This window comes from Helicoverpa armigera, chromosome 18 (assembly GCF_030705265.1).
Source record: "Helicoverpa armigera isolate CAAS_96S chromosome 18, ASM3070526v1, whole genome shotgun sequence".
Taxonomy (NCBI): domain Eukaryota; kingdom Metazoa; phylum Arthropoda; class Insecta; order Lepidoptera; family Noctuidae; genus Helicoverpa; species Helicoverpa armigera.
Genome location: NC_087137.1, coordinates 596,755 through 609,041, shown reverse-complemented (window position 1 = coordinate 609,041; position 12,287 = coordinate 596,755). Strand labels below are relative to the sequence as shown.

General features: G+C 42.1%; 3 protein-coding genes across 6 annotated transcripts in view; 1 reads left to right on the top strand and 2 right to left on the bottom strand.

Moving 5' to 3' along the window:
* LOC110376742 (centromere-associated protein E) overlaps positions 1-7,792 on the top strand; it is a 63,302-nt gene extending 55,510 nt beyond the window's left edge. The window contains exons 35-39 of the mRNA XM_064039031.1: positions 3,034-3,203; positions 3,905-4,051; positions 4,409-4,548; positions 5,012-5,078; positions 5,148-7,792. Coding sequence (XP_063895101.1) covers positions 3,034-3,203; positions 3,905-4,051; positions 4,409-4,548; positions 5,012-5,078; positions 5,148-5,247 — 624 coding nt within the window. The 3' untranslated portion in view covers positions 5,248-7,792. The remainder of the gene's footprint in view (positions 1-3,033; positions 3,204-3,904; positions 4,052-4,408; positions 4,549-5,011; positions 5,079-5,147) is intronic.
* On the bottom strand, positions 264-2,771 carry LOC110376722 (uncharacterized). Of its 3 annotated transcripts, none has more exons than XM_021335293.3 (5): positions 2,608-2,771; positions 2,317-2,458; positions 1,695-1,866; positions 942-1,089; positions 264-603 (listed from the first exon to the last, which is right to left on the bottom strand). In XM_021335293.3, exons 1-5 carry the CDS (start codon positions 2,649-2,651, stop codon positions 357-359), a joined length of 753 nt encoding a protein of 250 aa, XP_021190968.2. In that variant the 5' UTR covers positions 2,652-2,771; the 3' UTR covers positions 264-356. The 3 variants fall into 3 exon arrangements, with proteins under 3 accessions (XP_021190968.2, XP_021190970.2, XP_021190969.2); XM_021335295.3 differs by having other exon boundaries at positions 942-1,062; XM_021335294.3 differs by having other exon boundaries at positions 2,317-2,443.
* On the bottom strand, positions 6,954-12,100 carry LOC110376721 (trichohyalin). 2 transcript variants are annotated; one of them, XM_021335291.3, is made up of 13 exons: positions 11,787-12,100; positions 11,534-11,703; positions 11,047-11,222; positions 10,668-10,871; positions 10,432-10,552; positions 10,148-10,318; positions 9,888-10,009; positions 9,572-9,715; positions 9,197-9,296; positions 8,774-8,950; positions 8,441-8,644; positions 8,003-8,098; positions 6,954-7,881 (listed from the first exon to the last, which is right to left on the bottom strand). In XM_021335291.3, the coding sequence occupies exons 2-13, from the start codon at positions 11,687-11,689 to the stop codon at positions 7,801-7,803; spliced, it is 1,752 nt and encodes a 583-aa protein (XP_021190966.3). In that variant the 5' UTR covers positions 11,690-11,703; positions 11,787-12,100; the 3' UTR covers positions 6,954-7,800. The 2 variants fall into 2 exon arrangements, with proteins under 2 accessions (XP_021190966.3, XP_021190965.3); XM_021335290.3 differs by having other exon boundaries at positions 11,802-12,099.
* Positions 12,101-12,287: the final 187 nt, after the last annotated feature.

The window sequence follows — 12,287 nt, the reverse complement described above, 5'->3', positions numbered from 1 at the left end:
ACGGAATTCTACCTTGAGGGTCTTTAATCATACTTTGTTATTGTCAATCTTTAGCTGGTAAAAGGTTAAAAAAAAAGTTATAGGCACTGCGATGGATATGGAATACGCTTGCTTCTGCAAATGTGTCCTGAAAATCTTCATTATATGTTCTGCTACACGATTGAGCTCTTCATAATAATATTGGAATGAGATCATAGTTTAGGTAGGCATGAATTCAATATATTCTGAGGTGATGACAATTAATCACAAATAACAACACAGCATGGGTTTATTATATTTTATTCGTTAAAAATGTTGATGTTGAGAGAGTATTTGAGCATATGCTAGAGTGCGTGTTGATGCCGGGTGGAGGATGGTCAGGGCTTGGCGTCGTCGCGCAGCGCGAGGCCGCGCAGGTCGGTGGCGCTGCGCTTGTCGTCGCCGTCGGCACAGAGCGGCTCGATGGCCCACAGCACCACCGCGTAGGCCGCGTACAGCGCGAAGTACAGCGCGTACAGCAGCGCCGTGACCGCCGCCAGCGCCACCGGCCACACGCGCTGGTTCAGCTCCGCCTCGCCGCGCCACGTCTCCTCCGTCCACGCGCGGAACACCTGGCTGCACTTCCTGTACCAACATACCAGTGTCTTAGCGACCATATAGACATATAAAAGCTAAATATTGTTAGTTTTACGGAAGCAGACATTTTTTACTTATTGCATGATACTGTAACGAAATGCATATTGAACGAAAATTCTATAGTTGCTAACAAACTCAAGATATCATTTCGTTACGTCTTTCTGAAACAGCACATAATAACAGATTTACACAAAAATATACTGATTCCATCATGTAGCTAACTAAATAGTACCCAACATTCTCAACAATGGCGAGTGCAATGGCATCCCGGCATAGCTGCACCGGGTTAGACTGGCAGCCGAAAGGCTCGGAAGATATGTTAGTACCTGATAGCGGGCAGTGCCCTCTCCAGCACGCTGACGAGGCAATGCAGCACGTGCGTCAGCACCAGCACCAGCACCCACACGCACAGCAAGTACGGCGGCCAGCGGAAGCTGCCCAGCGCCGCTGTACACACACGGGCAACATGTGTACCTATATGTAATACTGTAGTGTCTCGCAAACTGGCGGTTGCCCTCAGTCAGCAAGAGTACAAAGTGACATGAATGGAAGTACCAATGATGTCTGGTGACGGTATCGCACCCATATCGGCCTACGTGAATGTCTAACTGGAGAAATAAAGAATTTCCATACTCAAATTGTAATTTGGGCAGGTGACAAGGGATTGAAATCGTAAGTCTCAAAGTAGACGCTCGGTAGCACGGCAGAAATCAAATTTCGATAATCTCACAACAAATTCTACGTTTTTGCCGCTTAGAATGGTCTTAGGAAGACTGACCTTATGCTTAAAATAGTCCACTATTGTGAAAGCGCCTAAAATCCTGGGCCTTGGAATTATTGTTAACGAACAACTGTTCATATAGGTAGGTTAAATGACAAGAATGTACAATGTTGCTTTAGTTGAAAGAGGTTCAAACTTTGATTTTGGGGTAGTAGAGTAGTCTGGAGCTTAAATAACGAGTCACACACATACAAATCCTTAGTTTTTCGTTAAAATGTTATGTAATGATAGACTGGCTGTCTTGTACACCTTGAGGGGCTTGAATATAGCGAGCTAGGTGCTTGAAGTAGGCGCATACCTTGTACGAGGGCGCGATTGGAGGTGGCGCTGACGTCGATGTCGGGGCGCTGCACCACCTCCAGCTCGCGCACGCGGCGCCGCGCCTCGCCCGCGCGCAGCGCCGCCTCGCTGCCGCCGCGCTCCAGCGCCAGCGCCTGCTCCAGCCGCTCCGACCGCTCCGTGCGAGATGGCTGAGCGAACATACACACGCGTATCATAACCTTGATCCGTACAACACACTGGTTGTTGCTTCTAGCTTCCTTCACTCTCAGAGTGATGTTTACAAAGTATATCCCGAACTCTTTGAGTGCCGCTGTTCTTAATCGTTCAAGTTTAAAGAAAAAAATGACGATTTGTTGCATACATCACAGACAGACAGGTACAGTCGTTACGGGTAGTCAGAAGCCAGTAAGTCTGACGCCAGTCTAATCAAGGGGTATCGGGTTGCCTGGGTAACTGGATTGAGGAGGTCAGATAGGCAGTCGCTCCTTGTAAAACACTGGTACTCAGCTGAACCCGGTTAGAATAGAAGCCTGACCCAACATAGTTTGGAAAAAACTCGGGAGATGATGACGATGCATACATCAAAAAATCAAATTTTTGCCGTGCAACACAGTTTAATGTAACAAAATCTCACTTACCGTAGGCGTGATCTTGGCATAGGACATGTTTTTGTCTTTACCCTTATCCTTATCTTTTTCATCCATCTTCGCGTCTGTTTTGACGTTCAGTTCCGTCTTCGTGAAAGACGGATGGTCGCCGCACATACTGTAATAATACATACTTTAATCGGCCTTCACGACAGCTCTCAGAACGGTACAAACATATTTTTAGTCTTGCGAATAAGTGGTACTTGCATGTCTGTAAAATGTTGATGTTTAGTTACAAGCTTAGGTTTGATTATGAGCTGAAAAGTCTCAGTCGGTACTTACACCATATCGGGCAATTTCGGCGCGTCGTTCTTAGGTGCCTCCATATTTACGCTGGCAATGTACCTTAATACGTTTTCATTATAAAACGACGGAATTTTTGTATATTAATAGAAAATAAATTGATGTGCGCGGAATATATATTTTTACGTCACATCACAGCGACATTTGCTATGTCAGAGTCTGACGTTCTAATTTCGAGGCAGCTTTGCCGTATTCTTTTTTGTTTGTAAAAAGTTTGTCTATGTAACTTTCGTGAGGGAAAAAACTAAAAACTTTTTCGTGTTACTTGGTTATCGGCCCACACATTTGTGGTTTTATAATCGTCTGTTATTTATACCGTTATTGTTTTCGATTGCTACAGTTTTATTATTTTGTGTTTCTTTTTTATCCATAGTACATATTTATATTTGCTTTGTTTGTCTTCAGATCCGCTACTTGCACGGGCGATGCTTACGACTGGAGAGCTGCCGCAAGGCGCTGGTGTGGCAGAAGCGGTACCTGCAGCGCGTGCTGGCCGGGTACACTGAGTTCGAGAAGAACCTCAGGCTGCCTTCAACCAGGACGCCTGAGGTCAGCAAGGGGAAGAAGCGGTTCAAGTGAGTGGAAACAAGCTATTTCTTTATCTGTCCTTTCTACCTTTATAGTGTTTTTTTTGTGTGTTATAAGCCTTGAGAAGAAGTCGTGGTGGCCTAGTGGGCAAAGAACCAACCTCTCGAGTATGAGGGCGCGGGTTCGATTCCAGGTCAGGCAAGTACCAATGCAACTTTTCTAAGTTTGTATGTACTTTCTAAGTATATCTTAGACACCAATGACTGTGTTTCGGATGGCACGTTAAACTGTAGGTCCCGGCTGTCATAGAACATCCTTGGCAGTCGTTACGGGTAGTCAGAAGCCAGTAAGTCTGACACCAGTCTAACCAAGGGGTATTGGGTTGCCTGGGTAACTGGGTTGAGGAGGTCAGGCAGGGCAGTCGCTCCTTGTAAAGCACTAGTACTCAGCTACATCCGGTTAGACTGGAAGCCGACCCCAACATAGTTTGGGAAAAAGGCTCGGAGGATGATGATAAGCCTTGAGATTTCGTTTTCGAGGAAATCATCTAATTCTACATACTTGAGAGATAATTTCGTAAAAGATACCAGCAATTTTTAATTTGATTAATTACTGGACTTGTGCTATTTATTTCATTGTTCCTCTGATCTACGACGCTAGAAAAAAGAGTATGGAAGGAGAGGACATGCTAGTATACTACTCACGTATATTATACGAATAGGTACTATAACATTGTTCTTGTACACAGGTGCATAGTATCAGTAGTGATAGTGGTACTCCGCATGGGATTCCTGGTGCGGCGGCGGCAGCACGTGCGAGCGCTGTCCGCCAACTGCATCCTGCGGGCGCCGAGACCTGAGACACGTCCCACCACCCCGGCCACACCTATCACGCCGTATGTATTCAATTATTACTTAATTAAAATTAATTAATTCTTCTGATAATTCGTAGTATTTCTAGCTTTGTCGGCTAAAGTCGAAGCGGTCAATACTACTTACGCGACGTTGACGTCGCGTTTAGCGGATGTTATACTTGTTACGTCGGCGCTCGTAAAACGCCAATGAGATAGCGGCTTTTTTCATTTAAAGAATGTTGAATTTGCTTATTTCATATTTGTTAGCTTTAGGATACAAAACCTAAAGGTCATTTTAAAAGCTAGTTGCCGACTATAATTGCCTATTTGCTTCCGGATTATACTTAGTTATTGCAGCTTACATCAGTATTACAAATAACAAATCATTATTCCCCACAGCAACAACCAGCAGGCATACGCAGCCGGCACTCCTCGCACCCGAGCCCCCGCGTCAGTGCCGGCGCGGGCTCCGGCCGAGTCGCTCGCGCGCCGCGTGCTCAAGCACGACCTGCGTCTGCACCTGCCGCCCTCACCCGGCCGTACGTACACATACACATACATGACATCTGCATAATTATATTATATGTCCCAGTCATCATCACCCGAGACTTTTCTTATCTATGTTGGGGTTGGCTTCCAGTCGAACCGGATACAACTGAGTACCAGTATGCCACAAGGAGCAACTGCCTATATGATCTCCTCAACCCAGTTATCCGGGGAACCCACTAGTTCTTGGTTAGACTGGTGTCAGACTTCTGGCTTCTGACTATCCGTAATGACTGCCAAAGAAAGATGTACCTACAATTTAACGTGACATCCAAAACACTGTCATTAGTGTCCAAGATATACTTAGAAATTTCATAAAAACTTAAAAAAGTTGCATAGGTACTTGCCTATCGAATCCACACCCTCTTACTCGACAGGTTGGTCCTTTAGCCACTAGGCCACTACGACAGTTATCCGGGATAGTTAAGTAACGCAAACAATCTTACACCTTTACAGTAGCTGACTTTGCCAGAAGATCACCATACACAACAAATTCACCAAACGACGACCCGTTCATTCTAAGGTAAGTTATTATTTGCAATCACATGTCCAATCCAAAACGGAGACTATACAGTGTATTACAACTCGACAGTTCACCTCGCGGCGAGGTGGCGGCCGCGTACCTCAACAAGTTGGAGTTAGTGAGTCGCTGCCTCAACCACGCCATGGACGCATCACGCGACGTGCCCTGACGCGGCACGTCACGCGATACATCACGTCACCGCACCACGCTGCGTATAGCGTCACGTGACTATGACGTCACACATGCACACACGTGCCGCCCCGCGGCATTTAAATTATTTCCATGAATATCTGTGAATTGTCCGAAATTGATTTTCCAACACAATTCTTGATTCTTGACAACTATCGACTTTGATGAACTATAATATGCATTCATCAACTTCAGCTAATAACAATGACTTGTCCAAATAACCTTTATAAGTATTGACAAATTAATTTTGTGTAAGAAAACAATGACGAATGAAATGTGAGAGTAAATTCGAGTTTTGTAAAGCATTTCAATATTTCACAATGCATTTCATGGCCAGGTTAGTGTTAAGTATTAGATTAGTGCCAAATTCATAAGTTTATTTGTGTTACTTAATTTATTGTTTAGATTTAAATAGATTTACGTTTGGACACTGTTCATTGGGATGTGGCTGTTTATAAGCAAACATTATTTAAAGTTATTTTGTAATACTTGAGCCACATGACAATGAATGGAGTCATAATTTGGACCTTATTCCAAGTTTCGGTTGTTGCCACTCCGCCTATGATTCCCCTCACGTTCGGTATGAGTGAGTGACCGGAGTGCGTCGCCTCGAACCCTTGCCTTACAAACCATACTACCCCTCAACAGACTTGTACATAGAAACCTTTAGATGTATGTATTTTTGACACGAATAAATTATTAAGTAAATTGACGTATTACTAGGGTTATTTTTCTATACATAGTTAGAATTAAAAGGATGATTATATTATGCAATTACCAGCCTTTTAGTTATATTAACGGAAATGGCCCTTATGATATAAATTACGTAATTAACTTCCTGTCTGTATTATATTTTGTGAATGTAAAATTGTTTGTTTACTCCAATACTAGCTACATAACCATATTATCACATGGCGAGTTACTTATCTTGGTTTATTGGAAGATTGATTTTAGTTATGTGATAAATGTGGCGCTAGCTTGTAACTTTAGCTTTTCAAAGCTGCCTTGATCTACGCAACATTCTAAATTAATTCAAAATGTCTACGGTGCCTTACTTCATTTCACGTATCTTCAAGGCACATATCAGGAGGCAGCCTTTGAAGCCACTCAATCCTAGGGCTATGCCAGCCAGCACAAACTCATGCCATCTCTAAAGTAATTAGCATAATGTTTTAGTTTAACGTTTGACGTAAATCCTTAGTTTATAATACGAACGCACAGTACAAGCTAGATTAAGTTAGTTTTACGCGACACGAAGTCACGACCGATACGAACGTTCCGTCTAATTGTTTCGATAGCTCACTTGTTCGCACGAGACTTTACCTTCGCGAATCATTTAAAACTTCACTCAAGTATTTAATACCCTTATTTGAGCCTAATTTAAACATAGTTCCCCTTAGTTTTTCCCTTTATGTACTGTATGCAAATTATAAACATTCCTATTGATCGTCGAGGTTGTGAAGTCTCGTGCAAGCGAGAAAGAGGCTGATTAGAAAATTATGTTATTTGACTGTACAACAACTGCTATTGTTTATACGTTACACGTAGTACTCAACTAAGCATACGAATATTTTGAAAATGCTATGAAGCTTCCCAATCGAATGCCGCAAGCAGATTTTAATTTTATTGTTCATAAGTTTAGATCCATGCAGACATATTATTTGAATCATGACCATATTTTCAGTCACTTATACTTCTTGACGTAAAACAATAGTAGTTGTTAAACGCTAGACAATATTGTGTAAGCCAAAGCCAACGAGAGTATTATGAAAGCTGTGTTTATATGCGATTCCAATGTAAGAGAGCAGAGAGCATAATATTGTTAGTTCTTATTCACTGTTACATGCCACCGTTGCGTTTGGCGCGAGTTGTTCCTTGTTTTACCATAAAACAATATTTTTCAAGGATCTCCTCTGAGTAGTGTCAAAACTCTTGATTTTGACAAGTTTTTTGTGAGAAGATGAGAGTATTTTGCTAAATGAAGGTGCTACAATTATAAACTTAGTCGCCAAATGTAACGGTGTCACTCACAAATCCTGCACATATCTCAACTAACTTCAACACCTTATGAAATAATGTAATATTCTTAAAATTATAGAAATACGTGTCTACACTCATTGCGACCAAAGATTTAAATTAAGATCTAGTATTAGTTTCAAAATTGTTGTAATTTAAGTTAAAACACTGTTTAGAACCGAGACAAGCTTTATTACATTTCACTTACAATTTGAGACCACCAATTATCTAGTCACACTCGAATAGCATCACACACGTGCCATAACCGCTCTCTAGCAGGCCCCGCACACACTCGCGACTTAACCGCGCGTCGAAACTGTCGCACGAACGAAACTATGCACAAGTATTTTTATTTATTTGATACTGAACTATTTTAATATTTTACGTTACTTATATTTACTGCAGTCTTTCAACGCGTGTTGAATTGCCAATGTGTGCGAGGTCTAAAAACAAACTCATTCTAAAGTAATTGATAATTATGATAATAAAAAACTGAATATTTTGTAAAAGCGTTATTTCATTTGGCTCCCTTCAACTCACATCGACAGGCTTCTGTCTTGCAAGGCACCACAGAGATGGGTGGCAGTGAGAACGTTTGCTGAAAACAACACCAAGTTTTAGGAAAACAAGCCTTTCAAACTAGATCGGATGAGGCAAAATAATATTACAAAATGGAATATTGTTTACTGATTGGTGATAAATTAAAATAATATATTAACCTCCAAGTTCCTTCTCTGCAGTCCGTTAGCTGGAGCCGCTCTCTTGTAGTCGACGTTCTCTTCCTTCTTCTCTACCTTGGGTTTCGGTGGCCCGGGCTGCAATGAACAGACTGTCAGCACATTGGGTAACATGAACTTCATCTATCTAATAATCTAACCATAAGCAGATATTGGAGCATATTTCGAGTATCGATGATGATTTTCATCGAATTGATGCTACAATCGAATCAAACGACATCGACATCGTTCGGCAATCGAATGATTTTTAGTGAAGCTAAAACTGAAGGACATCAGTTGAGCGACTTTTTCAAGAGTGAGTAAATATGTGCTACTCTATACATATTTGTGTTTTGCTAACGCGATTTTGGGCTAATACCACATGAAGTTATTTGTCACACATTGCCGGTCTTTCAAAAAGAAGTGGGATCCTAAATGTACCTTATCGACGGGCTGCAGTCCGTCCTGCCTGACTGTTTTGGTCAGCGTGGGGTGTTGTTCGGGCACTGGGGGCGGCGGCGGCGGCGGCTCGCGGTAGTCGGGGTCGGGCTGCGAGCCGTCCCACGTCTTGTACCCCTTGAAGTGCTCCTGCATCGACGCCGGCAGGTCCGGCATCGGGTACAGCCGGTACAGCTTGCAGTAAGCCTGCAAAACAAGTGTGAAATTATGAAGAATACTGGTTTGTCTTTTTCTGTCGTGCCTATTGGTGATAGTAAAGCCTCAGTGTCCGCGTTTTGTTACATATGCTGGCTGTAACTTAATATAAGCACTAACATCGATAGCCCTATGCAGCGGGCGGTCAGGCCGGCCATGGTCCTTGGCCTCCTGCAGCAGAGCAGCCGCGTGCGTCAGCAGCTTGTTGTCCGCGTCGCGCAGTTTCTGCTCCGCCAGCGCGCCGTAGAAGTGCCGCGACTCCGCCAGCTCTGCGGCCTCGCGGTCCGTACGCTCTTTCTAGAAGAGGAAATAAGAAAAATATGTTTGAATGGATATCACATAGAAAGGTACCTATTGCTATTCTAGTGTTCGATTTTGCAACAACGCTCGTATTTGTTATTAGCTGTGAGAGAGATCACGACAATAACAGCATGAAATGTACCTAATTCTTCGGTTAAGGACCAGGTAAGGAATACGTATTGTCTCTTATGTGGCATCAAAATTTTCAACATCAAATTACTCGTCGTATGTAATGAAACTTACCCACAGTCGTAGAATCTCTTCTCTATACTCTTTAATTTTGCGAGCTTTCTCTTCTCGTAGTTTTTCCTGGAAGTCCTCGTATAATTCCACGTTCTTGAATCTGGGAGTAAAAAAAACAAAAGATAGCGTCTATGTACCTGCATAACATAGACATAGGCAACAGAGGTCCTTTTTTTTCGATAGTAAATCATCAAATGACTCCTCCCGCTGTGGGTTAGCAGCGGTGAAGGAGTATCAGAATTTTACTGACTAAAATCCATCGTGTTCCTTCGTAGGCCTTTTAAGTAACAGGGTCGCGGTAACTCTTTCGAACAACCCCGAAGCCCCGGCAGGCAGGCAACAGAGGGCTTATAATGCTAAGGTTCAGTTAAGGACCTGTTCATGATGTCCCACTGGCGCGTGGTGTTGAAGTCGTGCAGCTGCTGCTGCTGCTCGCGCAGGTACTGCTCGCGGCTCTCGCGCTTCTCGCGACGGAACTGCTCCTCCTTCTTCAGCTGAGCCTCGACCCGCGCCTTGTCTCTGACAATTCAAGTCGACAAGTTTAAGAACACTACAGAGACATAAGTACAAGTATATTAAACTTAAACTTGGAAAAAGCAAGCGACAGTAGAGTAGCGTGATTTTTACGCTATCTAGGAGTTTGCAAATAAGTACAGTAGGAGGAAATCAGGTTTAAGGACTCTGAACTCACACTGCATTCTTTTCTGCGACGGCTTTGTCGAGAGCGGCCTGTTCCTTGGCCTCGCGTTCCGCGTCTCCTGACTCCAGTCTCTCGCTGATCTTCTCCAGCACGCGTAGCTTCTCATTTTTTATCTAAAACGTGATTGTATACCTATGCTTTACTTTTTCTTTTGATTGTTCACCGAAGACAGTTGTACATCAAACTACACTATGTAAGTAGGTATTATATAAGTGGTTACTTATGGCACAATACTACGAACGACTACTAACATCGGCCTCCATCTTCTTCCGCTTCTGCTCGATCCTGCATCGTGACTTCAGTAGCACCTCAATGAGGCGGTCGTCCATTTTGTCGCGCGCTTCTTGTTCGCGCTTGGCGGCCCTCGCCTCTTCCCGGGACTGCTGTATATCCTTGAAGATACGGACTTTCTCGTCTGCTGCCTGAATACAACAATAACTAGGTGTTTATAATTATTTTAATAGTGGTCGTTACAACGTATTAAGTGCCCATAAGTTAAAGTAAGTATGCGTATTTACTTAGAGATGGGACTTACGAATTGTTCTTCAAAATCTCTAATGATTTCCATCTGCTCGTTGGCCTTCATGTTATCTATCTTCTGCAGCTGGACTTCCGTCTCATGTTCCATACGATTACGTTCTGCCATTTCTTTTGCTCTGGGGGCAGACAAGTAATGCCAAAGTGTGAAATAAATATTAACGGTTGAGCACCTAAGAACCTACGTACTTATTTTAATATTTCAGGAGTGGTGAGAGAAATATTATATCTTACTGAGCTACAATTTCCTGTTGGTGCTGCTTGTTTGCCTCAAACCGCCTCTTCTTCCGCAGCTCCATGAGCTCGTACCACTCTTTAGCCTTCCTTATTATCTCGTCGTCTTCTTTCTTCTTGCGTTCTGCTGCTTCCTTGCGGCGCTCGTTCAAGAACTTCACCTGCTCCGCTCGTTCCTTTTGGACTGCTGTTTCTATTACCGCACTGCCGAATAAAGAGCGGAATCAAGCCAAATTGCAATGTAACTCCGCATAGTAAAATATCAATAGGATGGAGAAGCAGAGATCTCTAAAATACCTAGATCCATTGAAGGAGTAAGTAGGTACTAAATACTTAGTAAGTACGTGGCCTGCGTTGGAAACCATAAATTATTAATCACCTAAGCATTAATTTGGGCGCATCCTTATTCTTAAAGATGACATCTCTGGCAGAATACATGAGTCGCTCTTGTTCTTCTTTCTTCTTCTTCAGGTAGCGTTGATAGAACCTCGTATTGGCTTGCTCTGCTGTCCGAATTCGTGCTTGACGCAATTCTTCATTGCGTTTGTTGACGTTCTAGAAGGAAAGAAGCATGACAAAGTATTTCTAAGCACAACAAAATTCTTGACCACCCTTTTGATTGTTTATAATACAAATATTAACATAGCTATGGTGATTATATGACTTCTAATTATTATTTCAGGCAACACTAAAGGTATTGCCAGTGATAGATTTTTTTCGTAATATGCCTACACACATTAACACTTTTTTATACATCCATTGATCCCAACATAGTTGGGAAAAGGGCTCGGAGGATGATGATAGATCCAATGATTTATCTAATGGTAGATTCATGTTACCACAAAACAAGTACTTTGTCAAGTTACCTCTAAAGAGTTGGGCCAAGATTTGGTCATCTCATGACTGGCAGTATCCAGGTACTTGATGTACTCCCGCCGTCGCACCACTTCAGGGTCCTCTCGGTCTGATTTCCTCCAATGGTGGATACGGTCCCACTCCGCCTTGCTCATTACAATCGGCATTTTCACTTGAGATCCTAAATATGTTATAGGTTTATAGTCCTACATCTAAAGTTGTGCTTCTATAGATAGCAAAAGTATTATGAAGACTGCTGATTACCTGATACCTTCTTACCTAGATCTCTCGCTCCTGGATTGTAAGTAAAATAATAAAATTAAATAATAGTTAATAGTTTTGTTCAACAAAGTGGTTTTTGTTCACTGACAAAAATATTTTGAAAGATGTTATTTTCTTCTTTCTCATTGCTAGAATTTAAAGTAGCCAGGACTGTGGTAGGTACAAAAGATTTTAACACAAAACTTCTAAAACTCTAAAGCAAAACATTTTTTTATTTATTATTGCATGTTTATTTATATTATTAAGGAAAAAAAATAGGTTTATTTCTTATGCACACTAAAAAAACATACAATATTTTACTGGTTGCCATGGGAATGTACATATTATTTGATAATGAAGAATGTAGCAGGGCATAAAATGGGATATTTGAATTATTTCAATATTGTTATATTAAGTTAACACGATCAGTAAGTACTCCAAATAATATTTAGAAACTACCATATTTATTATTTTTTAAAATATAAAAACAAATGACATGACGTG